The 22000-nt window shown below is 34.1% G+C and overlaps 1 protein-coding gene, 3 long non-coding RNA genes and 46 other non-coding genes across 51 annotated transcripts; 1 reads left to right on the top strand and 49 right to left on the bottom strand.

Annotated features, from left to right (window-relative positions):
- The first annotated feature begins 632 nt into the window (after positions 1-632).
- LOC111477700 lies at positions 633-6109 on the top strand. The gene is made up of 4 exons (XR_002717335.1): positions 633-879; positions 969-1053; positions 5435-5524; positions 5778-6109. It is a non-coding gene; the product is annotated as an uncharacterized LOC111477700 (long non-coding RNA).
- LOC111477701 lies at positions 4694-5435 on the bottom strand. Its single transcript, XR_002717336.1, has 2 exons — positions 5345-5435; positions 4694-5140 (listed from the first exon to the last, which is right to left on the bottom strand). It is a non-coding gene; the product is annotated as an uncharacterized LOC111477701 (long non-coding RNA).
- A 598-nt stretch (positions 6110-6707) lies between the features above and the next one.
- Positions 6708-14883, bottom strand: LOC111477699. Its single transcript, XR_002717334.1, has 6 exons — positions 14370-14883; positions 13880-14050; positions 13168-13367; positions 12360-13000; positions 10858-11128; positions 6708-7221 (listed from the first exon to the last, which is right to left on the bottom strand). It is a non-coding gene; the product is annotated as an uncharacterized LOC111477699 (long non-coding RNA).
- TRNAV-UAC lies at positions 7278-7349 on the bottom strand. The gene has a single exon. It is a non-coding gene; the product is annotated as a tRNA-Val (tRNA).
- On the bottom strand, positions 7418-7490 carry TRNAV-UAC. Its single transcript has one exon. It is a non-coding gene; the product is annotated as a tRNA-Val (tRNA).
- TRNAV-UAC lies at positions 7559-7631 on the bottom strand. Its single transcript has one exon. It is a non-coding gene; the product is annotated as a tRNA-Val (tRNA).
- TRNAV-UAC lies at positions 7700-7772 on the bottom strand. The gene has a single exon. It is a non-coding gene; the product is annotated as a tRNA-Val (tRNA).
- On the bottom strand, positions 7841-7913 carry TRNAV-UAC. Its single transcript has one exon. It is a non-coding gene; the product is annotated as a tRNA-Val (tRNA).
- TRNAV-UAC lies at positions 7982-8054 on the bottom strand. The gene has a single exon. It is a non-coding gene; the product is annotated as a tRNA-Val (tRNA).
- On the bottom strand, positions 8123-8195 carry TRNAV-UAC. The gene has a single exon. It is a non-coding gene; the product is annotated as a tRNA-Val (tRNA).
- TRNAV-UAC lies at positions 8264-8336 on the bottom strand. Its single transcript has one exon. It is a non-coding gene; the product is annotated as a tRNA-Val (tRNA).
- Positions 8405-8477, bottom strand: TRNAV-UAC. Its single transcript has one exon. It is a non-coding gene; the product is annotated as a tRNA-Val (tRNA).
- On the bottom strand, positions 8546-8618 carry TRNAV-UAC. The gene has a single exon. It is a non-coding gene; the product is annotated as a tRNA-Val (tRNA).
- On the bottom strand, positions 8687-8759 carry TRNAV-UAC. The gene has a single exon. It is a non-coding gene; the product is annotated as a tRNA-Val (tRNA).
- On the bottom strand, positions 8828-8900 carry TRNAV-UAC. Its single transcript has one exon. It is a non-coding gene; the product is annotated as a tRNA-Val (tRNA).
- TRNAV-UAC lies at positions 8969-9041 on the bottom strand. The gene has a single exon. It is a non-coding gene; the product is annotated as a tRNA-Val (tRNA).
- TRNAV-UAC lies at positions 9110-9182 on the bottom strand. Its single transcript has one exon. It is a non-coding gene; the product is annotated as a tRNA-Val (tRNA).
- On the bottom strand, positions 9251-9323 carry TRNAV-UAC. The gene has a single exon. It is a non-coding gene; the product is annotated as a tRNA-Val (tRNA).
- Positions 9392-9464, bottom strand: TRNAV-UAC. The gene has a single exon. It is a non-coding gene; the product is annotated as a tRNA-Val (tRNA).
- TRNAV-UAC lies at positions 9533-9605 on the bottom strand. The gene has a single exon. It is a non-coding gene; the product is annotated as a tRNA-Val (tRNA).
- Positions 9674-9746, bottom strand: TRNAV-UAC. Its single transcript has one exon. It is a non-coding gene; the product is annotated as a tRNA-Val (tRNA).
- On the bottom strand, positions 9815-9887 carry TRNAV-UAC. The gene has a single exon. It is a non-coding gene; the product is annotated as a tRNA-Val (tRNA).
- Positions 9956-10028, bottom strand: TRNAV-UAC. The gene has a single exon. It is a non-coding gene; the product is annotated as a tRNA-Val (tRNA).
- Positions 10097-10169, bottom strand: TRNAV-UAC. Its single transcript has one exon. It is a non-coding gene; the product is annotated as a tRNA-Val (tRNA).
- TRNAV-UAC lies at positions 10238-10310 on the bottom strand. Its single transcript has one exon. It is a non-coding gene; the product is annotated as a tRNA-Val (tRNA).
- TRNAV-UAC lies at positions 10379-10451 on the bottom strand. The gene has a single exon. It is a non-coding gene; the product is annotated as a tRNA-Val (tRNA).
- TRNAV-UAC lies at positions 10670-10742 on the bottom strand. The gene has a single exon. It is a non-coding gene; the product is annotated as a tRNA-Val (tRNA).
- TRNAV-UAC lies at positions 10897-10969 on the bottom strand. The gene has a single exon. It is a non-coding gene; the product is annotated as a tRNA-Val (tRNA).
- TRNAV-UAC lies at positions 11134-11206 on the bottom strand. The gene has a single exon. It is a non-coding gene; the product is annotated as a tRNA-Val (tRNA).
- TRNAV-UAC lies at positions 11298-11370 on the bottom strand. The gene has a single exon. It is a non-coding gene; the product is annotated as a tRNA-Val (tRNA).
- TRNAV-UAC lies at positions 11657-11729 on the bottom strand. Its single transcript has one exon. It is a non-coding gene; the product is annotated as a tRNA-Val (tRNA).
- Positions 11896-11968, bottom strand: TRNAV-UAC. Its single transcript has one exon. It is a non-coding gene; the product is annotated as a tRNA-Val (tRNA).
- On the bottom strand, positions 12231-12303 carry TRNAL-UAA. Its single transcript has one exon. It is a non-coding gene; the product is annotated as a tRNA-Leu (tRNA).
- Positions 12633-12705, bottom strand: TRNAV-UAC. The gene has a single exon. It is a non-coding gene; the product is annotated as a tRNA-Val (tRNA).
- TRNAV-UAC lies at positions 12802-12874 on the bottom strand. Its single transcript has one exon. It is a non-coding gene; the product is annotated as a tRNA-Val (tRNA).
- On the bottom strand, positions 12973-13045 carry TRNAV-UAC. The gene has a single exon. It is a non-coding gene; the product is annotated as a tRNA-Val (tRNA).
- Positions 13140-13212, bottom strand: TRNAV-UAC. Its single transcript has one exon. It is a non-coding gene; the product is annotated as a tRNA-Val (tRNA).
- Positions 13310-13382, bottom strand: TRNAV-UAC. The gene has a single exon. It is a non-coding gene; the product is annotated as a tRNA-Val (tRNA).
- Positions 13480-13552, bottom strand: TRNAV-UAC. Its single transcript has one exon. It is a non-coding gene; the product is annotated as a tRNA-Val (tRNA).
- Positions 13714-13786, bottom strand: TRNAV-UAC. The gene has a single exon. It is a non-coding gene; the product is annotated as a tRNA-Val (tRNA).
- Positions 13882-13954, bottom strand: TRNAV-UAC. Its single transcript has one exon. It is a non-coding gene; the product is annotated as a tRNA-Val (tRNA).
- On the bottom strand, positions 14178-14250 carry TRNAV-UAC. Its single transcript has one exon. It is a non-coding gene; the product is annotated as a tRNA-Val (tRNA).
- TRNAV-UAC lies at positions 14342-14414 on the bottom strand. The gene has a single exon. It is a non-coding gene; the product is annotated as a tRNA-Val (tRNA).
- Positions 14724-14796, bottom strand: TRNAV-UAC. The gene has a single exon. It is a non-coding gene; the product is annotated as a tRNA-Val (tRNA).
- TRNAV-UAC lies at positions 14865-14937 on the bottom strand. The gene has a single exon. It is a non-coding gene; the product is annotated as a tRNA-Val (tRNA).
- A 194-nt stretch (positions 14938-15131) lies between these two features.
- On the bottom strand, positions 15132-15204 carry TRNAV-UAC. Its single transcript has one exon. It is a non-coding gene; the product is annotated as a tRNA-Val (tRNA).
- Positions 15205-15301: 97 nt separating this feature from the next.
- TRNAV-UAC lies at positions 15302-15374 on the bottom strand. The gene has a single exon. It is a non-coding gene; the product is annotated as a tRNA-Val (tRNA).
- Positions 15375-15532: 158 nt separating this feature from the next.
- TRNAV-UAC lies at positions 15533-15605 on the bottom strand. The gene has a single exon. It is a non-coding gene; the product is annotated as a tRNA-Val (tRNA).
- An 850-nt stretch (positions 15606-16455) lies between these two features.
- Positions 16456-16529, bottom strand: TRNAV-UAC. Its single transcript has one exon. It is a non-coding gene; the product is annotated as a tRNA-Val (tRNA).
- A 1595-nt stretch (positions 16530-18124) lies between these two features.
- Positions 18125-21087, bottom strand: LOC111477841. Of its 2 annotated transcripts, none has more exons than XM_023121771.1 (5): positions 20795-21087; positions 19439-19589; positions 19271-19337; positions 18942-19176; positions 18125-18677 (listed from the first exon to the last, which is right to left on the bottom strand). In XM_023121771.1, the coding sequence occupies exons 1-5, from the start codon at positions 20872-20874 to the stop codon at positions 18467-18469; spliced, it is 744 nt and encodes a 247-aa protein (XP_022977539.1). In that variant the 5' UTR covers positions 20875-21087; the 3' UTR covers positions 18125-18466. The 2 variants fall into 2 exon arrangements, with proteins under 2 accessions (XP_022977539.1, XP_022977540.1); XM_023121772.1 differs by lacking the exon at positions 20795-21087 and adding an exon at positions 19730-19813.
- Between the last annotated feature and the right edge of the window lie 913 nt (positions 21088-22000).

The following is a 22000-nucleotide window of genomic DNA, read 5'->3' as shown; positions in this document are numbered from 1 at the left end:
AAGAAAAAAGAGTCGAGCCTCCTTGAAGGCATAGTAAAAAATGACTACGAACTCCAAAAGAAAAAGGAGTCGAGCCTCGATTAAGGGGAGGCATACTTTGTTCGAGGGGAGGTATTGGATGATGAAAGTCCCACGTCGGCTAATTTAGGGAATGATCATGGGTTTGCTTTTGGGGGAAGCCCAAAGCAAAGCCATGAGAGCTTATGCTCAAAGTGGACAATATCATACCATTGGGGAGAGTCGTGTTCGTCCAACAGTCTTATGGCTTGACATTCGCACTTTAGTTTTAATTCTTTTGACCGAAGCTATGAAATATAAACAGTAGTTTGATAATGTTAGTGAAAATAATGAATTTGAACGTAAAATATCATATTTGTTTCTTTAAGCATATCATCAAACGGACATGTTTGATATGTTATTCCTTTTTTATGTAATACCTTAAATCATTTACTTGGATTTTCTTTACAAACCTTTTTTTGTATGATACTGCATCAAGAATTATCGCATTAAATTATTGAGTTTCTGATTAAGATTGTTGAAAATCTGTTCGATATAGTTTATTTTTTCTTTTATTTTGTATGTTAAATGTAAATATCATTATCTAAATATTTTGTTTCTATTACCAATTATCTCAGTGACCGCCAATGGTGATTAAACTATTTCTGATGAAGATGGTGATGACGATGCCCTGGATTTGGTCCTAAATGAGCTGGAAGCAAGGTGGTCAAAAGACAGACCCAATTACAAGAGTTAGGCGTTTGATGCTCAATGGCTAGCTTAAACATCCTTGCAAATTCAAAGCCTCCACTTGGAACCTTTTGCTTTAGGCAATGGCACTCCATTTGTTGGCACCGTATTAATGATCTTTTACTAGAGAAGGTCTTGGAAGTTGACTTCTGATGTCTTTTTTTTCTTAATGTGAATTTGTGTGATAATCTTGCTCTTGTCTAAAACTGTCTTTGACGCAGGGTCTGCCACTGACAATAATGGAAGGCTTATGTATTCGAATGCTGCTCTGTTCTCTTGACGTGTACAAATAATAGAGACATAAGAGTAAGTCTCCTAATCCTCAACTTTTTTAGGAATTATCTTGCTTTTTGGAGCTCTCTATCTTCTTCGGCTTTCTGTTATACACATCCTGCTTCAGTTTGAGTCTTCTGATCATGTCTCGTACATTCTTCTGCTTCGTGTCTGCTACGGCAGAAACTTAGGCGTCCCATGATTTTAAACACATTTCTAGGCATTATTATAGGATTCCCATGAATAAATTTTGAAAAATATATACTAAGTTTCTTTTTTCCTTTGACATCTAATTATCAAGAAGTATGATTAATTCTTGAACACTCTAATTACTTCATAAGAAATGAAACTTTAGCGTGTTTCAAGCCCATTAACTTTTAAACGAATGTGGTCAACTCAAAATTGAAACCAATCCTATGACAGCTTACAGTTTTAAACCAAGGTTGTATTACTAGTTTAGTTTATTGAAGCTTAACTGGGGAATGAAAATCATTCTCTCTCATTTTCATGGTTGATGTTTGGCTTTACTTTCGGTTTAAAATATTTTAAAATGTGTATAATAAGTAATATTGAAGCCTTTACTTTCAGTTTTTGTTTATTGTACACATTCTTTGATCTCCATACTTTTAAATTGACCACGGATACTTTTAAAAAGTGACCATTTTAATTTTTATTTGTAAAATTTTAAAATACATGATATACCCCATGAAAACAAATTTAATAAGAAATTTAGTGAATGAAGTAATATGCTAAAATTTAATTAACAAAATGGTCGATTTTTTCAAAATTGAAATTGTTTTTGATTTGTGGTCCACTACAAATGAAGAACTTAGAACTGAAGAACTTGGAAGAGCGATTTCTAATATTGTTCTTCCTAAATAGTAAGAGATTGTTTTTTATTTTTCCTTTTTTTTTATAAATTTGTTTTATCTATATGTCTTTATAAGTTTTACACTTAATTAAATTAATGCACATTCTAGAAGGGAAACAAAAACAGCAACGACAGTAACACAAAAATTAATATTTTTTGTGAATCGATTTTTATTATGACTTTCTTTCCTTCTCATTTTTCAATAATGGGCTGAAGCTTCCCACGTATTTATGTTGCATTCACGTTTCTCTTCATGCCCGTAATTATTGTGGCAAAGGTTCATGGTTGTGGGAATCTAATATTCAATCCTATCTTTATTCTTTAGTTTTGTCTTTCTCGTTGACAAAAAAAATAGTTCGTACTATCTTTAATTATGGTTTCACATGGTTAATGTTTTTTTCCCCTGTTGGGTCAATTACCAAGTTACCTTGCCCTCTCATTCTAGATTTCTGCCACTAATTACAAGTTTTATTGTTAATTTTAATATTCTATTTTTTTTTTTTTTTTTTTTTTCAATTTCTGAAATTACTTTCGAATCCCAGGATAAAAGATATTATAAATATATAAAATCTAAAAATAACAAATTTTGTAAATAGAATCTAAGATAAAACATAATAAAAATTTCAGGATTAAGTTCAACCAATGCAATCAAAATACTTTATGGAATTTAAGATCTCAAGGTGGAATGAATGGAGGGACTAGAATGGGTAAGTTAACCATATATATTAGACGTCCGAGATTTATGTTGAAGACTTATAAACAAGTATCTCAATTGACTTCATTTAAGGAAATAAACTTCATGGATGTAGGTCTCCATAAGTAAGCCAAGGAAGAAAAATTAGAAAAAGCTCAGTGACTGGAAATTGAGTGAGTGAGAGAGTCTCTTCTTAAATGTGTTGAAAAAAATTCTTTCCAAAGTGTTTGTCTCTTCCCTTTTATACTAATTTTCTCGAAAAAACTCATCTTAGGTGCAGATGAGACTCTTGATTATTTATTAATTGATTAAATCGCAATGCAATGTTATTAAGCCTCTTAACTCAACAGGTCTTGGATATAAAAGAAATTTAGAATTCCTTCACATTAACGAGTTCTTCATGTTTGTATATCTCCTTCGTCTATCTCTTCCTTAATTCTATATTCTCTTGATATCAATTTACTAACTTGATTTGACTAATTAAGTCTAACAACACCTCGAATGTCAAGTTGGATCATTCGTGACTCTTCCTTAACCGTATTGGCCGCCCGACTTTTTTTCTTTTATAGAAAGTTGACTATCTGTGTCACTTTAAACTTTTAAATTGGGTAAATAATGCAGACAAACAATAGAACAAAAGAAAAGAAAAGAAAAGAAATAAAATCTGGAAAATCTTTGAATAGTCCGAGAACACAGGCATATAGAAAAAACTTGATCCATTGACTGAGGAGACCAAGCTAGGGTGTTGAACTGATATCTTGTCTGGCCTTAGCCCTACACACAAAAAGTTGAATTTGTAAGAGTGGAGGCAGCTGCTGGCTTTGGCAGCTGCTGGCTTTGGCAGCTGCTGGCTTTGGCATTGCACTGTCTCGCACTGAAATGCTTATTATTGAGTACATAAGGCATGTCTACATCAGTTCACAAACATTGCAGTGCATTTTTTTAATGTAGATTTATGTAAACTGAAGTTACAAAAAATCCAAGCTTATAACCACTGCAGATTAGCTTAATTATCTAAGAGCCAAGTTAAACAATAAAGGGGTAAGAAGCCAAAGGAATGGGTAGTGGTAGTTATCCAACTAGTTTTTTTCGGCAACCAAATATATTAGGATCAGGTAATTGTTCTACGAGAATAGTCGAAGTGTATGCACGCTGGCCTAAACACTCATAGATATTTAAAAAAACTCAAGTCTATGAAATCTATGCTTTGCGTTAAATTTATCAACCAAATACAAGCTATACCAACTTGATTTTTATTTTTTGAGTAAGAAACATAAGGATGTTTCCCCTTTTTGTTTAATTTTGACAATCCTAGACATTACCAGTCTTAGGCTTTCATAAACTCGAACTTATTAAAACTATAAGTTAAAGTTGAGTGGGTTTGAAAATAGATAGGAGAATTGTATTTTTAGATGAAATATTTTCATGAGAATGTGTTTCCTAAGTTATCTTAGGTGATGTGCATTATATGTAGGATTGAAGTTTGTGAATAATTAGATCGGTGTTTTCTTGTGGATGATTAGGATATTATAGAAAGATATGCATAATAGGTTCTCCTTCTTCATGCATTGTGAATTTACACCGTAGAAAACCACGAAATATAAAGAGATTCACTTATGTATCATCTCGTGATTTCTTTTTTAGTATAACAAATGGGGTCGGAGAATTTAGACTTCCACTACAAGAAAAAGAACAAATGTCAATTATTGTTGAGTTATGCTTATTTTTGCGTCATCCCTTGAATTGTATGAGCCATATTTTCAGCCTGCATAACAAAGTATCTAAGGGCTTAATTTGGTTGGTTTTATTCCAAAGAAATTATAATTTTTTTTTTTTTTTTTTTTTTTTTTTTTTTTTTTTTTTTTTTTTTTTTTTTGTAGACAATATTCTTTGTTATTTTATTAACTTTCATTTTTTTTTTTTTTAAAAATTCTAAACAAATATCTTAATATAAATTTAAAAGTGTTGGGCAAATTTTGTTTCAAACTTTTCTTGGATTTTAACAACTAAAATTGAGTGGTAGACAAAGATAAGACATGGAGACAAAGCTAAAAATATAAATATTTCAATCATTGAGGCATCGTTTAATTTTTCCCACTTCATATGGACTGATCTCAAGAGCATGCATGATTTGATTGTCCAATGGTGAATTTAAGTAACATAAAATTATTTCTTTATTGCACAAGATTGTTATATAGTAGAGATCAAGCATGGTTGCATAATGTAGTAGGTTTAACCATGGCATGTGAACAACATAGAAATACTATTTATACATAGTAGAATAAAACTGGTAGCATACACTCATCATAATGATCTCATTGGCTGCATTGAGTTTGGGCGCATAGTCGTCTAGGATATGGTTCTTCTGTTGTTGCTCGATCCACGCCCCTTTGTTTCTGTTGTCCTGCTAATTTTGATGCAAATCCAACCACCTTCTCAAAGAACTTGGATATTATTTTTAGTTTGATACTTCCTCTTTTGGGAGGCAGCCTGCCCTTCCTTGGTTTAGACCTGGTTGGTCTAGTAGTTTCCTCCATTGCCATTCAATCGCAAAGCTAAAGATTGAGAAAGAGGAGATTCTTTGCCTTTTGAGCTTTTATAGTTTTATGTGTAGGGTATATATATATATAGTAATGAATGTAAGCCGTGTCTTCTGTTTGTGTAAACAATTATTATCCTTTTGCTTTGTCTTTTTGTTCTATCAGAGTTCAATTAACTGAAAGGAGAGTTATATATTTGGACAAGGAAAAGAGTTATACCAGTTCGGTCAATGTATATTATTTGTCTAGAGTCATAAGCTTGCTAGGGAAAATGGGCTGTGTGCTGATTCAGTTTTCGTGGTTATGGAGAAGCATCATTTTATGCTTGTCCCCTTGAAAAGGACTTCAAAAGATTTTGCAAGCAGCACAGCAGACAACCCTAATCGCTGTCTTCCTCAGGTTGTCGGTAATATAAAAGTTACAAAAGTACTGCGAAACTTAGGCCGAATCTTCAACAATTCTCATGCATCATTCTCTCTATGGCCTTTCATCGAGCATTTGCTCTGCATTTCGACTGAAATTCATGTTTTAACCATTTCATGAGCTCTTTCCAACAGGCCTGCAAGAACTAACAGCCTTCTAGCTAACCAAACTCACACACGACCATTTTATTTAAGATCTTCAGCTAAATTTGTTATTTGTGATGATGCAGGAGTACGTAAAGCTGATATTGGACAAAAGAGAATGTGGAAAAATCAGCAGAACAAGATTGAAGAAGATCTTGCAATTAACATTATGTTCAGATGGGACTCAGTTTTCAACAATGCCACAGCTGATGAACATGGAGATGTCTGTTAAAAGCTAAACAAAAGCAAAATAAAAAATTCGATCTTTTCTGACGTTGCATCCCCCATGCGTCCATTTGAACGGAGAAGTGGGTTCCAACTCATAGTATTAGTAGCTTTGCTTGGATTAGAATAATCCACTCAAGTGAGTGAACTTTGTGTTGAACATTATTAAGAGAAGTAGTTCCACGTTGGCTAGTTAAGAGAAGGATCATGAGTTTATAAGTAAGTAAACCTAATCTCTATTGGTATGATGTTTTTTGAGAAAATTAAAAGTAAAGTCACGAGAGGTTATGTTTAAGATAGACAATATCATACTATGAAAAACTTACCATAATTCATTGTGAAACCGAAATTTCTGGCATTATTGGTCAAGAAATAAGCCTAAAATTTGGGTCTGTGCATTCCTTTAAAGCTCTCTGTTTCCCGAATAGGCCTAAATGGGAGTCGGAACTCTGTTGATATTTGGTTTGCATCATATATATATATATATTTTTTTATTTTTTTTTGTCTATGTTTGGCTAATAATTACTTAGGTCAATAAGATCACTTATAATAAGGAAGTGTTTTTGTAGACCATTTTTATTAAACTTGGAGCTGGATGAGTGGGATAAGAAAATTTATTCTCGTTGAAGTGGTAAGTTTTTGGGAATATTGATATTTTTTTTATAGAAAAATTCATTTTTTCTCTTTACCAAGTTTTGATTAGAGACTAATGAAATTTAAGTCATAACTTTAATTGAATCATGAAAATAGAATCCAACTACAACTTATACCAATAAATTGTACGTTTATTTTAGTGGCTGAATCATAGAAAAATCTAAATTAAATGTTTTGGTTTACCTTTTAAAAATTATAATAAGAAATATATAAATGACAACAAAATATGTTGGAGGAACTGGTGTGACGCCCCGGTAAACTGAATACTTCAATCTCTTCCCATTTTTATTTTACTTCAATCTACTCCGTCTACTTGAAAAGAAATTGTCCCCGTTTCATGTGGAGAAAACCCAGTTGTTTGAGAAGCTGTTGCGGTGCTTCAAGAGATGCTTCAGGAGATTCTTACTTATGAAATATGGGGCTAAATTTGCTCATCTTTGGTGCCTTTTCTTATATTTTCAAGGATGCTGAGCAGTTCTTGATGATTATCCGCATCCTCCGAGTCCACTGAGGACCTTTAGTGTGTAAGACTAACGTGATAACCACTACATCACAGCAACTTCACACACAAGTTTTGCACTAGGCAAGTAAAATTGTGCTCTAAGTATAAACTTAATGCAACTAGTTTAATAAATAAAAGGAATGAACTTACTATATTGCACTTCATGCAACTAATTTTAATAAATAAAATAAATGAACTTACTATATATTGCTGCCCAGGATCGAACTAGGACCTTTAGTGTGTAAGACTAACGTGATAACCACTACACCACAGCAACTTGACATACAAGTTGTGCACTAGGCAAGTAAATTTGTGCAGTTTAATAAAAGGAATGAACTAACTAGATATTGCTGCCCAGGATCAAACTAAGGACCTTTAGTGTGTAAGACTAACATGATAACCACTACACCACAGCAACTTGACATACAAGTTGTGCACTAGGCAAGTAAATTTGTGCAGTTTAATAAAAGGAATGAACTAACTAGATATTGCTGCCCAGGATCAAACTAAGGACCTTTAGTGTGTAAGACTAACATGATAACCACTACACCACAGCAACTTGACATACAAGTTGTGCACTAGGCAAGTAAATTTGTGCAGTTTAATAAAAGGAATGAACTAACTAGATATTGCTGCCCAGGATCAAACTAAGGACCTTTAGTGTGTAAGACTAACATGATAACCACTACACCACAGCAACTTGACACACAAGTTGTGCACTAGGCAAGTAAATTTGTGCAGTTTAATAAAAGGAATGAACTAACTAGATATTGCTGCCCAGGATCAAACTAAGGACCTTTAGTGTGTAAGACTAACGTGATAACCACTACACCACAGCAACTTGACACACAAGTTGTGCACTAGGCAAGTAAATTTGTGCAGTTTAATAAAAGGAATGAACTAACTAGATATTGCTGCCCAGGATCAAACTAAGGACCTTTAGTGTGTAAGACTAACATGATAACCACTACACCACAGCAACTTGACATACAAGTTGTGCACTAGGCAAGTAAATTTGTGCAGTTTAATAAAAGGAATGAACTAACTAGATATTGCTGCCCAGGATCAAACTAAGGACCTTTAGTGTGTAAGACTAACATGATAACCACTACACCACAGCAACTTGACATACAAGTTGTGCACTAGGCAAGTAAATTTGTGCAGTTTAATAAAAGGAATGAACTAACTAGATATTGCTGCCCAGGATCAAACTAAGGACCTTTAGTGTGTAAGACTAACATGATAACCACTACACCACAGCAACTTGACATACAAGTTGTGCACTAGGCAAGTAAATTTGTGCAGTTTAATAAAAGGAATGAACTAACTAGATATTGCTGCCCAGGATCAAACTAAGGACCTTTAGTGTGTAAGACTAACATGATAACCACTACACCACAGCAACTTGACATACAAGTTGTGCACTAGGCAAGTAAATTTGTGCAGTTTAATAAAAGGAATGAACTAACTAGATATTGCTGCCCAGGATCAAACTAAGGACCTTTAGTGTGTAAGACTAACATGATAACCACTACACCACAGCAACTTGACATACAAGTTGTGCACTAGGCAAGTAAATTTGTGCAGTTTAATAAAAGGAATGAACTAACTAGATATTGCTGCCCAGGATCAAACTAAGGACCTTTAGTGTGTAAGACTAACATGATAACCACTACACCACAGCAACTTGACATACAAGTTGTGCACTAGGCAAGTAAATTTGTGCAGTTTAATAAAAGGAATGAACTAACTAGATATTGCTGCCCAGGATCAAACTAAGGACCTTTAGTGTGTAAGACTAACATGATAACCACTACACCACAGCAACTTGACATACAAGTTGTGCACTAGGCAAGTAAATTTGTGCAGTTTAATAAAAGGAATGAACTAACTAGATATTGCTGCCCAGGATCAAACTAAGGACCTTTAGTGTGTAAGACTAACATGATAACCACTACACCACAGCAACTTGACATACAAGTTGTGCACTAGGCAAGTAAATTTGTGCAGTTTAATAAAAGGAATGAACTAACTAGATATTGCTGCCCAGGATCAAACTAAGGACCTTTAGTGTGTAAGACTAACATGATAACCACTACACCACAGCAACTTGACATACAAGTTGTGCACTAGGCAAGTAAATTTGTGCAGTTTAATAAAAGGAATGAACTAACTAGATATTGCTGCCCAGGATCAAACTAAGGACCTTTAGTGTGTAAGACTAACATGATAACCACTACACCACAGCAACTTGACATACAAGTTGTGCACTAGGCAAGTAAATTTGTGCAGTTTAATAAAAGGAATGAACTAACTAGATATTGCTGCCCAGGATCAAACTAAGGACCTTTAGTGTGTAAGACTAACATGATAACCACTACACCACAGCAACTTGACATACAAGTTGTGCACTAGGCAAGTAAATTTGTGCAGTTTAATAAAAGGAATGAACTAACTAGATATTGCTGCCCAGGATCAAACTAAGGACCTTTAGTGTGTAAGACTAACATGATAACCACTACACCACAGCAACTTGACATACAAGTTGTGCACTAGGCAAGTAAATTTGTGCAGTTTAATAAAAGGAATGAACTAACTAGATATTGCTGCCCAGGATCAAACTAAGGACCTTTAGTGTGTAAGACTAACATGATAACCACTACACCACAGCAACTTGACATACAAGTTGTGCACTAGGCAAGTAAATTTGTGCAGTTTAATAAAAGGAATGAACTAACTAGATATTGCTGCCCAGGATCAAACTAAGGACCTTTAGTGTGTAAGACTAACATGATAACCACTACACCACAGCAACTTGACATACAAGTTGTGCACTAGGCAAGTAAATTTGTGCAGTTTAATAAAAGGAATGAACTAACTAGATATTGCTGCCCAGGATCAAACTAAGGACCTTTAGTGTGTAAGACTAACATGATAACCACTACACCACAGCAACTTGACATACAAGTTGTGCACTAGGCAAGTAAATTTGTGCAGTTTAATAAAAGGAATGAACTAACTAGATATTGCTGCCCAGGATCAAACTAAGGACCTTTAGTGTGTAAGACTAACATGATAACCACTACACCACAGCAACTTGACATACAAGTTGTGCACTAGGCAAGTAAATTTGTGCAGTTTAATAAAAGGAATGAACTAACTAGATATTGCTGCCCAGGATCAAACTAAGGACCTTTAGTGTGTAAGACTAACATGATAACCACTACACCACAGCAACTTGACATACAAGTTGTGCACTAGGCAAGTAAATTTGTGCAGTTTAATAAAAGGAATGAACTAACTAGATATTGCTGCCCAGGATCGAACTAGGGACCTTTAGTGTGTAAGACTAACGTGATAACCACTACACCACAGCAACTTGACACACAAGTTGTGCACTAGGCAAGTAAATTTGTGCAGTTTAATAAAAGGAATGAACTAACTAGATATTGTTGCCCAGGATCAAACTAAGGACCTTTTAACCACTACACCACAGCAACTTGACACACAAGTTGTGCACTAGGCAAGTAAATTTGTGCTCTAAGTATAAACTTAATGCAACTAATTTTAATGAATAAAATAAATGAACTTACTATATATTGCTGCCCAGGATCGAACTGGGGACCTTTAGTGTGTAAGACTAACGTGATAACCACTACACTACAGCAACTTGACATACAAGTTGTGCACTAGGCAAGTAAATTTGTCGTGATAACCACTACACCGCAACAACTTGACACGCAAGTTGTGCACTAGGCAACTAAATTTGTGCTCTAAGTATACACATAAAGAAACTAGTTTAATAAAAAGTAATAAACTTACTATATTGCTGCCCAGGATCGAACTGGGGACCTTTAGTGTGTAAGACTAACGTGATAACCACTACACCACAGCAACTTGACACACAAGTTGTGCACTAGGCAAGTAAATTTGTGCTCTAAGTATAAACTTCATGCAACTAATTTTAATAAATAAAATAAATGAACTTACTATATATTGCTGCCCAGGATTGAACTAAGAACCTTTAGTGTGTAAAACTAACGTGATAACCACTACCTATATATTGCTGCCCAGGATTGAACTAAGAACCTTTAGTGTGTAAAACTAACGTGATAACCACTACACCGCAGCAACTTGACACACAAGTGGTGCACTAGGCAACTAAATTTGTGCTCTAAGTATACACATAAAGAAACTAGTTTAATAAAAAGTAATAAACTTACTATATTGCTGCCCACGATCGAACTGGGGACCTTTAGTGTGTAAGACTAACGTGATAACCACTACACCACAGCAACTTGACACACAAGTTGTGCACTAGGCAAGTAAATTTGTGCTCTAAGTATAAACTTCATGCAACTAATTTTAATAAATAAAATAAATGAACTTACTATATTGCTGCCCAGGATCAAACTAGGGACCTTTAGGATCAAACTAGGGACCTTTAGCGTGTAAGACTAAAGTGATAACCACTACATCACAACAACTTCACACACAAGTTTTGCACTAGGCAAGTAAATTTGTGCTCTAAGTATAAACTTCATGCAACTAATTTTAATAAAAAAAATATATGAACTTACTATATATTGCTGCCCAGGATCGAACTGGGGACCTTTAGTGTGTAAGACTAACATGATAACCACTACACCACAGCAACTTGACATACAAGTTGTGCACTAGGCAAGTAAATTTGTGCTCTATGATAACCACTACACCACAGCAACTTGACATACAAGTTGTGCACTAGGCAAGTAAATTTGTGCTCTAAGTATAAACTTAATGCAACTAATTTTAATAAATAAAATAAATGAACTTACTATATATTTTGCTGCCCAGGATCGAACTGGGGACCTTTAATGTGTAAGACTAACGTGATAACCACTACACTGTAGCAACTTGACACACAAGTTGTGCACTAGGCAACTAAATTTGTGCTCTAAGTATAAACATAAAGAAACTAGTTTAATAAAAGAAATGAACTTACTATATATTGTTACACAGGATCAAACTGGGGACCTTTAGTGTGTAAGACTAACGTGATAACCACTACACCACAGCAACTTGACACACAAGTTGTGCACTAGGCAAGTAAATTTGTGTTCTAAGTATAAACTTCATGCAACTAATTTTAATAAATAAAATAAATGAACTTACTATATATTGCTGCCCAGGATCGAACTAAGGACCTTTAGTGTTTAAAACTAACGTGATAACCACTACACCGCAGCAACTTGACACACAAGTGGTGCACTAGGCAACTAAATAAAACTAACGTGATAACCACTACACCGCAGCAACTTGACACACAAGTGGTGCACTAGGCAACTAAATTTGTGCTCTAAGTATAAACATAAAGAAACTAGTTTAATAAAAAGTAATAAACTTACTATAATGCTGCGCAGGATCGGAACTGGGGACCTTTAGTGTGTAAGACTAACGTGATAACCACTACACCACAGCAACTTGACACACAAGTTGTGCACTAGGCAAGTAAATTTGTGCTCTAAGTATAAACTTCATGCAACTAATTTTAATAAATAAAATAAATGAACTTACTATATATTGCTGCCCAGGATCGAACTGGGGACCTTTAGTGTGTAAGACTAACGTGATAACCACTACACCACAGCAACTTGACACACAAGTTGTGCACTAGGCAAGTAAATTTGTGCTCTAAGTATAAACTTCATGCAACTAATTTTAATAAATAAAATAAATGAACTTACTATATTTGCTACCCAGGATCGAACTAGGGACCTTTAGCGTGTAAGACTAAAGTGATAACCACTACACCACAACAACTTGACACATAAGTTGTGCACTAGTCAAGTAAATTTGTGCTCTAAGTATAAACTTAATGGAACTAGTTTAATTAATAAATAAGAGGAATGAACTTACCATATTGCTGCCCAGGATTGAACTGGGGACCTTTAGTGTGTAAGACTAACGTGATAACCACTACACCACAGCAACTTAACACATAAGTTGTGCACTAGGCAAGTAAATTTGTGCTCTAAATATAAACTTAATGAAACTAGTTTAATAAATAAAATGAAAGAACTTACTATATTGCTGCCTAGGATCGAACTGGAGACTTTTAGTGTGTAAGACTAACGTGATAACCACTACACCACAGCAACTTGACACACAAGTTGTGCACTAGGCAACTAAATTTGTGCTCTAAGTATAAACTTCATGCAGCTAATTTTAATAAATAAAATAAATGAACTTACTATATATTGCTGCCCAGGATCGAACTAGGGACCTTTAGTGTGTAAGACTAACGTGATAACCACTACACCACAGCAACTTGACATACAAGTTATGCACTAGGCAAGTAAATTTGTGCTCTAAGTATAAACTTAATGCAACTAATTTTAATAAATAAAATAAATGAACTTACTATATATTGCTGCCTAGGATCGAATTGGGGACTTTTAGTGTGTAAGACTAACGTGATAACCACTACACCACAGCAACTTCACACACAAGTTTTGCACTAGGCAAGTAAAATTGTGCTCTAAGTATAAACTTAATGCAACTCAACTTCACACACAAGTTTTGCACTAGGCAAGTAAAATTGTGCTCTAAGTATAAACTTAATGCAACTAGTTTAATAAATAAAAGGAATGAACTTACTATATTGCTACCCAGAATCAAACTAGGGACCTTTAGTTTGTAAGACTAACATGATAACCACTACACCACAACAACTTAACACATAAGTTGTGCACTAGGCAAGTAAATTTGTGCTCTAAGTATAAACTTCATGCAACTAATTTTAATAAATAAAATAAATGAACTTACGATATTGCTGCCCAGGATCGAACTAGGGACCTTTAGTGTGTAAGACTAATGTGATAACCACTACACCACAGCAACTTGACACACAAGTTGTGCACTAGGCAAGTAAATTTGTGCAGTTTAATAAAAGGAATGAACTAACTAGATATTGCTGCCCAGGATCAAACTAAGGACCTTTTAACGTGATAACCACTACACCACAGCAACTTGACACACAAGTTTTGCACTAGGCAAGTAAAATTGTGCTCTAAGTATAAACTTAATGCAACTAGTTTAATAAATAAAAGGAAATAACTTACTATATTGCTACCCAGGATCGAACTGGGGATTTTTAGTGTGTAAGACTAACGTGATAACCACTACACCACAGCAACTTGATACACAAGTTGTGCACTAGGCAACTAAATTTGTGCTCTAAATATAAACATAAAGAAACTAGTTTAATAAAAAGTAATAAACTTACTATATTGCTGCCCAGGATCGAACTGGGGACCTTTAGTGTGTAAGACTAACGTGATAACCACTACACCACAGCAACTTGACACACAAGTTGTGCACTAGGCAAGTAAATTTGTGCAGTTTAATAAAAGGAATGAACTAACTAGATATTGCTGCCCAGGATCAAACTACAAGTTGTGCACTAGGCAAGTAAATTTGTGCAGTTTAATAAAAGGAATGAACTAACTAGATATTGCTGCCCAGGATCAAACTAAGGACCTTTTAACGTGATAACCACTACACCACAGCAACTTGACACACAAGTTGTGCACTAGGCAAGTAAATTTGTGCTCTAAGTATAAACTTAATGCAACTAATTTTAATGAATAAAATAAATGAACTTACTATATATTGCTGCCCAGGATCGAACTGGGGACCTTTAGTGTGTAAGACTAACGTGATAACCACTACACCACAGCAACTTGACACACAAGTTGTGCACTAGGCAAGTAAATTTGTGCAGTTTAATAAAAGGAATGAACTAACTAGATATTGCTGCCCAGGATCAAACTAAGGACCTTTAGTGTGTAAGACTAACGTGATAACCACTACATCACAGCAACTTCACACACAAGTTTTGCACTAGGCAAGTAAAATTGTGCTCTAAGTATAAACTTAATGCAACTAGTTTAATAAATAAAAGGAATGAACTTACTATATTGCTGCCCAAGATCAAACTGGGTGGCAAGTAAAATTGTGCTCTAAGTATAAACTTAATGCAACTAGTTTAATAAATAAAAGGAATGAACTTACTATATATTGCTGCCCAGGATCAAACTGGGGACCTTTAGTGTGTAAGACTAACGTGATAACCACTACACCACAACAACTTGACATACAAGTTGTGCACTAGGCAAGTAAATTTGTGCTCTAAGTATAAACTTAATGCAACTAATTTTAATAAATAAAATAAATGAACTTACTATATATTGCTGCCCAGGATCAAACTGGGGACCTTTAGTGTGTAAGACTAACGTGATAACCACTACACTGTAGCAACTTGACACACAAGTTGTGCACTAGGCAACTAAATTTGTGCTCTAAGTATAAACATAAAGAAACTAGTTTAATAAAAAGTAATAAACTTACTATAACTAAATTTGTGCTCTAAGTATAAACATAAAGAAACTAGTTTAATAAAAAGTAATAAACTTACTATATTGCTGCCCAGGATCGAACTGGGGACCTTTAGTGTGTAAGACTAACGTGATAACCACTAAACCACAAAAACTTAACACATAAGTTGTGCACTAGGCAAGTAATTTTGTGCTCTAAGTATAAACTTAATGCAACTAATTTTAATAAATAAAATAAATGAACTTGCTATATATTGCTGCCCAGGATCAAACTGGGGACCTTTAGTGTGTAAGACTAACGTGATAACCACTACACCACATTTGTGCTCTAAGTATAAACTTAATGAATCTAGTTTAAATTAAAGGAATGAATTTAATGAAACTAGGTTAAATAAAAAGAATGAACTTACTACTATATTGCGGCCAAATTCAAACTGGACCTTTAGCGTGTAAGACTAACGTGATAACCACTACACCATAGCAACTTGACACATAAGTTGTGCACTAGGAAAGTAAATTTGTGCTCGAAGTATAAACTTAATGAAACTAGTTTAAATAAAAAGAATGAATTTAATGAAACTAGATTTTAGGTTAAAATAAAAAAAATGAACTTAATATTTTTCTACCCAGGATTGAAATGGGGACCTTTAGTGTGTAAGGCTAATGTGATAATCACTACATGCAACTTAACACATAAGTTGTGCACTAGTCAAGTAAATTTGTGCTCTAAGTATAAACTTAATGAATCTAGTTTAAATAAAAGGAATGAATTTAATGAAACTAGGTTAAAATTAAAAGAATAAACTTACTATTGCTGCCCAAGATTGAACTAGGATCTTTAGTGTGTAAAACTAACGTGATAACCACTCCACCATAGCAACTTGACACATAAGTTGTGCACTAGGTGAGTAAATTTGTGCTCTAAGTCTAAACTTAATGAAACTAGTTTAAATAAAAGGAATGAACGGAATGAAACTAGGATAAATAAAAAGAATAAACTTATTATATTGCTGCCCAGGATCAAACGGGGGACCTTTAGGGTGTAAGACCAACGTGATAACCCACTACACCACAGCAACTAGACACAAACGGTGCATTAGGCAAGTAATTTGTTTTATATTTTGAAAGTAGCCTTCTCAGATTCTGTATGTTAACCATAGTTTCAAAATACTTCATAATAGCCATAGCATTCTTTTTCCATTTTTTAAAACAGGGCTCAAATTTGAGTGAACTGAATTGATAAATGTAAGCAGGAGAAATGAAGGCAGAGAAAAATTTTAAAAATAAAATCCATAAAGATAGCAGCTCTTGTGTCATCGATCATACTCGGCATACAGATCTCAATATGTACAAATTTTTCATTACAAATGGAAAGCAAATATCGTAATAATTTAAGTAAACAATCAAAATCGCCAAAGCAAATGTAGAAGTAACTCTCCAAAACCTCTCGAACAGAAGGCAAGATTCGATTTCTCAAACAGAAATAATAGTATCGAAATCAAAACCTAGAGAGTTCGATTAACCAACAAAAGAAGAACAAACCAAGGCAGAACAGGGAATCCGTCCATGTCAAACGAATCAATACAACAGAAATCCACTCAAGATATAAAATAAATCAAAAAGCGGAATCGGAAATCTGAATACAATGGAGAATCACTGGAAAGACCAAAAAGAAAGTACAGAGAAACGCAAAGAAAGCGAGATTCAGAGAAATGGACGCAGAATTCAAATCTAAATAGTAATAGGATTACCTTAAGTGGATCAGAGCCGAAGAGCTCCTCGATTTGAGTATACTGTGAGAGAGTCTAACCAGAAGAACTCCGTCGCCATTGATTCCTTCCTCTTCATTGCTTTACTCCCAGTTATCTTCTTAACAAGTACACGAAATGATTTTATAAGCGTTACAAATGAAAATACTCAAAAGAGTTTGTTTTATTAATAATGATAATTAACGTTACCATTATTTTCATATTTTCCTTTCTTTTTTTTTTCTTTTTTTTTTTTTTACATCTGAAATATTAAGTTGCGGTAATAAAATATTTAATAGGAAGTAAAAATGTTATTTATTTATTTATTTTCAAAATATTCAACACCACCAACGTTACTTTCACACACCTATTTTGACCGCATAATTATTTTTTTTCAAGTGAAAAATATTCTTTAGACAGTTGTAAAAATCTCTATCTCACAGACTGTTTTAAAACTATAAGACTAATGACGATACATAAGAGATCAAAGTAAACATAAACCATCCCCTTCTTGTCATCATCACATCACTTGTAACATTCCAAACCAACTGCTTGAAAATAATCCGCGCCGATAATCTCACAATTTTAAAATATCTTTTAAGAAGAAAACATTCCTTACAAGCCTTACAAGCCGTTAATCTCACCATTTTAAAATATCTTTTAGGAAGAAAACATTCCTATCATCATCAACTTCCTGTCATCATCCTATCACATCACCTATAACAGCCTAAGTCCATTGCTAGAAGATATTGTTTGACCCATTACATATTATCATCAGCTTCACAGTTTTAAAACGTGTATGTTAGGAAGAAAACGTTCCTTACAAGGGTGAGACTAATGACAATACGTAACGAGTCAAAACAAACAATATCTGTTAGTAGTAAGTTTGAACGGTTACATCACCTATTTCATATCTGGAAAAGATCTTTAAACCAACTTAGGCATTCAAAGCTGCTTTCTATAGATAACATCAAGAATTTACAAACATGTACAAATGAGTTAAATACAATATTCATGGAAGACTTCAAATCAAACTATATAAACTTCACCACCACTCATTACCAGTCTACAATTAACTCAAAGACTGGTTTTCTTTTTCTTCAGAAATGGGAGTGGGAAGAAACAGCTGCAAGCCTTCTCTAGATTTCACTAAATTTTAGCCGAATGAATTTCAGTCCTGTTGTCAAGTCATCTCATTGCAAAAGGACTGTTCATTTGGAGAAAAAACTACTTATTAAGTGACATTATATTATGTACGAACCGATCACTTATCTTAGGTGCGTATCGTAGGCATTGAAAAGGGAGTCCGGAACAATCGTAGGTAACTTATCTACGTACTTGAAAAACCTTTTGAGGTTCTCTCGAGTCACCGTTGCCATGTCCATGATGTCCCTGTTATCAGTAAATACCCAGAGATCGCCCGAGTTTACTCTCTTAAGACTGTCACGACAGAAGGGGCATGACTGGGAACGTGTTCGCCTGAAGAACATTCACTAGAACAATGTAATTATTTGAAGTCGATATAAGGTAGCAAAAGCAGTTAAATGCAGTCAGTCATAAATATTAAGGGCTCCATCCAATCAATTAAAGATGAACAAAAGGCTTTCGACTCTGTAGGTTCTGTAATTAACGAAGACAATAAATATTAAGGTGCATAGGAAAATTTTAATTAATCCTTCTTAGTTCTTAGTTTAATAAGCTACCGATAAAACAGAAAAAGTAGAACAAAAGAGATGATAGTACCATTCACGGTAACATTTCAAGCACAACGCGTGGTTGCAGTTGGGCAATACAACCTTGCTAGTAGTCTCCATGCATATTCCACATTCTTCTTCTCGTTCAATGTCAGCATCCGAACACTGTATACATTCATTGTCATCTCTTCTTCGGTACCTTTCCATGCAGACAGCATTCTGTTTTTTATCCTCAGTATCGGTAACACCTCTCTGAAGTTGCAATAGAGAGGGGTAAATAACAGCTGATCATAGCACAAATTACAGAAGTCAGTAGTTAAAAAATAAATATATAGCAAACAATCATATGATGGAAAAAGTAAAATACTCGCATACTACCATAGAATTCCCTGATGCTTGCTTTTCTCTCGTGGGTGGACATCGTGGTCGTACCATCCACATAGACCTGCAGCACAATGTACATAGTGAATTCAACAACGCTAAATAGATATAAAAGTGATGATGTTGAAATGTAATGCTAGGAGACCACGAGGTGACAAACTTTACCTTGTAAATTAAAATCCTCAGCAGTCCAAGAGCACCTGCAAGATGGCAATCTGTCCATTGCACTAGGAAGAGGAACAAGTGAGCAGCAGGACTGTATGACATTCTCATCTGAAGGCAGGGGCCATCATATTCCCCGGGAAACTCCGATGCCCTACAGCTCAGGAACAGTAAACATTAAGCTGACATACTTGAAAAACCAGCAACCTCAAGAATCTCCAAGAACAACAAACCAGAGAGAAATCACAAGTGTTCACACATTTCAGCTTATGATGTATTTGTAACTTTTCATACCTGGAACAAAGCATGATCCATAACATAAAAACTACGGCCCATTGGAACATGTTTTTTTTTCTTTTCTTTTCTGTCTTTTATTCTCTTTAAGAAGAAAACAAAAAAAAGACGGATCACATTTCTCAAATTTTCAAATTTAAAAAGAACAAAAAAAACCAAGCTTGTGCTTAGTAATTTTTTTGAAGTATAAAGTATGCCTTGTTTATTCATTATCACACTTCAAAGAGTAGATGCAGCTGAGAATATTTGTTAAACCACCACTAAAGTTCTCTATCTATAATCATTTACAAACAAGATTTTGGCTATAATAAAAGGGCAAATATGAGTCGTAACGGAGATATTTGCCAATAATAAAGGTTAAATATCGCAATAATAAAGGTTAAATATGATACATATGATAAACCATAATTCAAGGCACATCTGGAGAGCTAGGAAGAACAAGATTAAATGAGTTCTAAACTACTCTCTCAGAGAAAGTACTGCATAGTTCAAGAGACGAGGTACATAATCTGCACCACAAGTCCACAGTGGGATGCAGAAATCTTAGAGAACACATCAACAATAAACCCAAGAACAATTCATGAGAATGATGACAAACTATTTGAAGTGTGACATATACATTGCCAAATCATCCAACGCCAAATGACCAAACAATTTCCCTTTCAAGAAATAGAACTATAAAACAGAGAGAGAAACGCAAATTTGTCTCTATATGTGCATATGAGCGTTAGCAAGACAGAAACCAAATCATCATTGAAATAAAATATTACACAAAATGAGTTTGCCAAGCTCCAAACACAGCAGGTAAACGACAATCACGTTCCCAAAATTCATTATTAACGAAGAGTATACGGCTCATAAACAGCAACTTCAAGACCCACAATACTTAAAATCAAACCTAGAAACTGCATTACAAGCAAAATCGGAGGGAGAAGCCCAGACACCAAAAGTGATCAGACAAAAGCCTTCCATATACAGTCAAAGACGATATTCAAAGCAGAGAAAGGAAAAAAAAAAAAAAAAAAAAAAAAAAAAAAAGAAGAAGAAGAATCAAAGCTCACTTACAGAGTATTAGCATGCTGAATATCAGCTTCAAGCAATTTGAGAGAGTCCTTGAACGATTTTCTCATGGAAGATACATACATCTCCACCCAAACGGGGAAGAAACAAGCAAAACCGAACAAATTCCTCCAAATTTCCGCTCCAAAAACGCGAAGAAAAAACCCTAATTCGCTATCGAAGAAAGAAAAAGACCCTCTGTCTCTATCTCTATCTAGAAGTGGGTAGGGAGCGTGCGAGCTCCGTTTTCTCTCTCTCTCTCTCTCTCTCTCTCTAGAAGAGTGTGCGCATTTTAGAGCTTCGTGTTGCTTCGGAGTACCTCTTGAAGGCGAAGGTAGAGAGTGGGGAGGGACACGTGGAAGATGGACGGCTCGTCGAGAAGCGTCGGAAGAAATAAAATATTATAAAAATTAATTATACGATCGAGATAATACTCAATTAAGAAAGCAAAAAAAATTAGCGAAACGCAGCGTTTTGGAGACGGCCTTATCCATTTTTCTGCCAACCGGTTTTATGGGATATGTGTGTCTGCCACTTTACCACTATCACCTCTGAAATTACCATTTCACCCCTTTCTTCTATTTAATATTAAGGCGATAAAAGACAAAATATTATCGTAATCCAAATATATTTAATTTTAAACATGCTCAAAATCAATTTCATAAATAATAAACTAATAATAATAAGGAAAATTAATTTCTTTTAATAGAAATTGAATTATGCTGGTTAACACTATGATTTGAAATTTAATTCTCTAGCATATTAACATATATTAATTTTTATTTCTTAATTAATAAAGAACTATAAATCTATATATATACTTAATTTCTAATTTTATTTACAAAAATTATTTTTAAATGCAAATAAATTAATACGAACTTGATTAAAAATACAAAAAATGAATACCATCCATACTTAAATTTATAGTTCAAAAGAAAAATAATGTTTATGCATTTATAAATAATTTATATATTCAAAATTAGAATTAACAAATTAGGTCCGTACTTTTTATGTTTTATATAATAAAATTATTTTCAAGGTCAAACTTACTTTAAAAAAATAAAGAAGACGTGGTAGAATTAAATTTCTATTTAAATAGTAAATTCGATCAAAAATTTATTCGATATTGAAATATTAGAATAACTTTCCAATCAAACGAGGTTAATAAGGTAATTCATATCTTTATTCTTTTAAAAAATTTAATTTATTTAA

The sequence above is a fragment of the Cucurbita maxima genome, unplaced genomic scaffold (assembly GCF_002738345.1).
Source record: "Cucurbita maxima cultivar Rimu unplaced genomic scaffold, Cmax_1.0 Cma_Scf00004, whole genome shotgun sequence".
Classification (NCBI taxonomy): Eukaryota; Viridiplantae; Streptophyta; class Magnoliopsida; order Cucurbitales; family Cucurbitaceae; genus Cucurbita; species Cucurbita maxima.
Note: the sequence above shows the minus strand (reverse complement) of the source record. Positions and strands in the feature narration are given on the sequence as shown.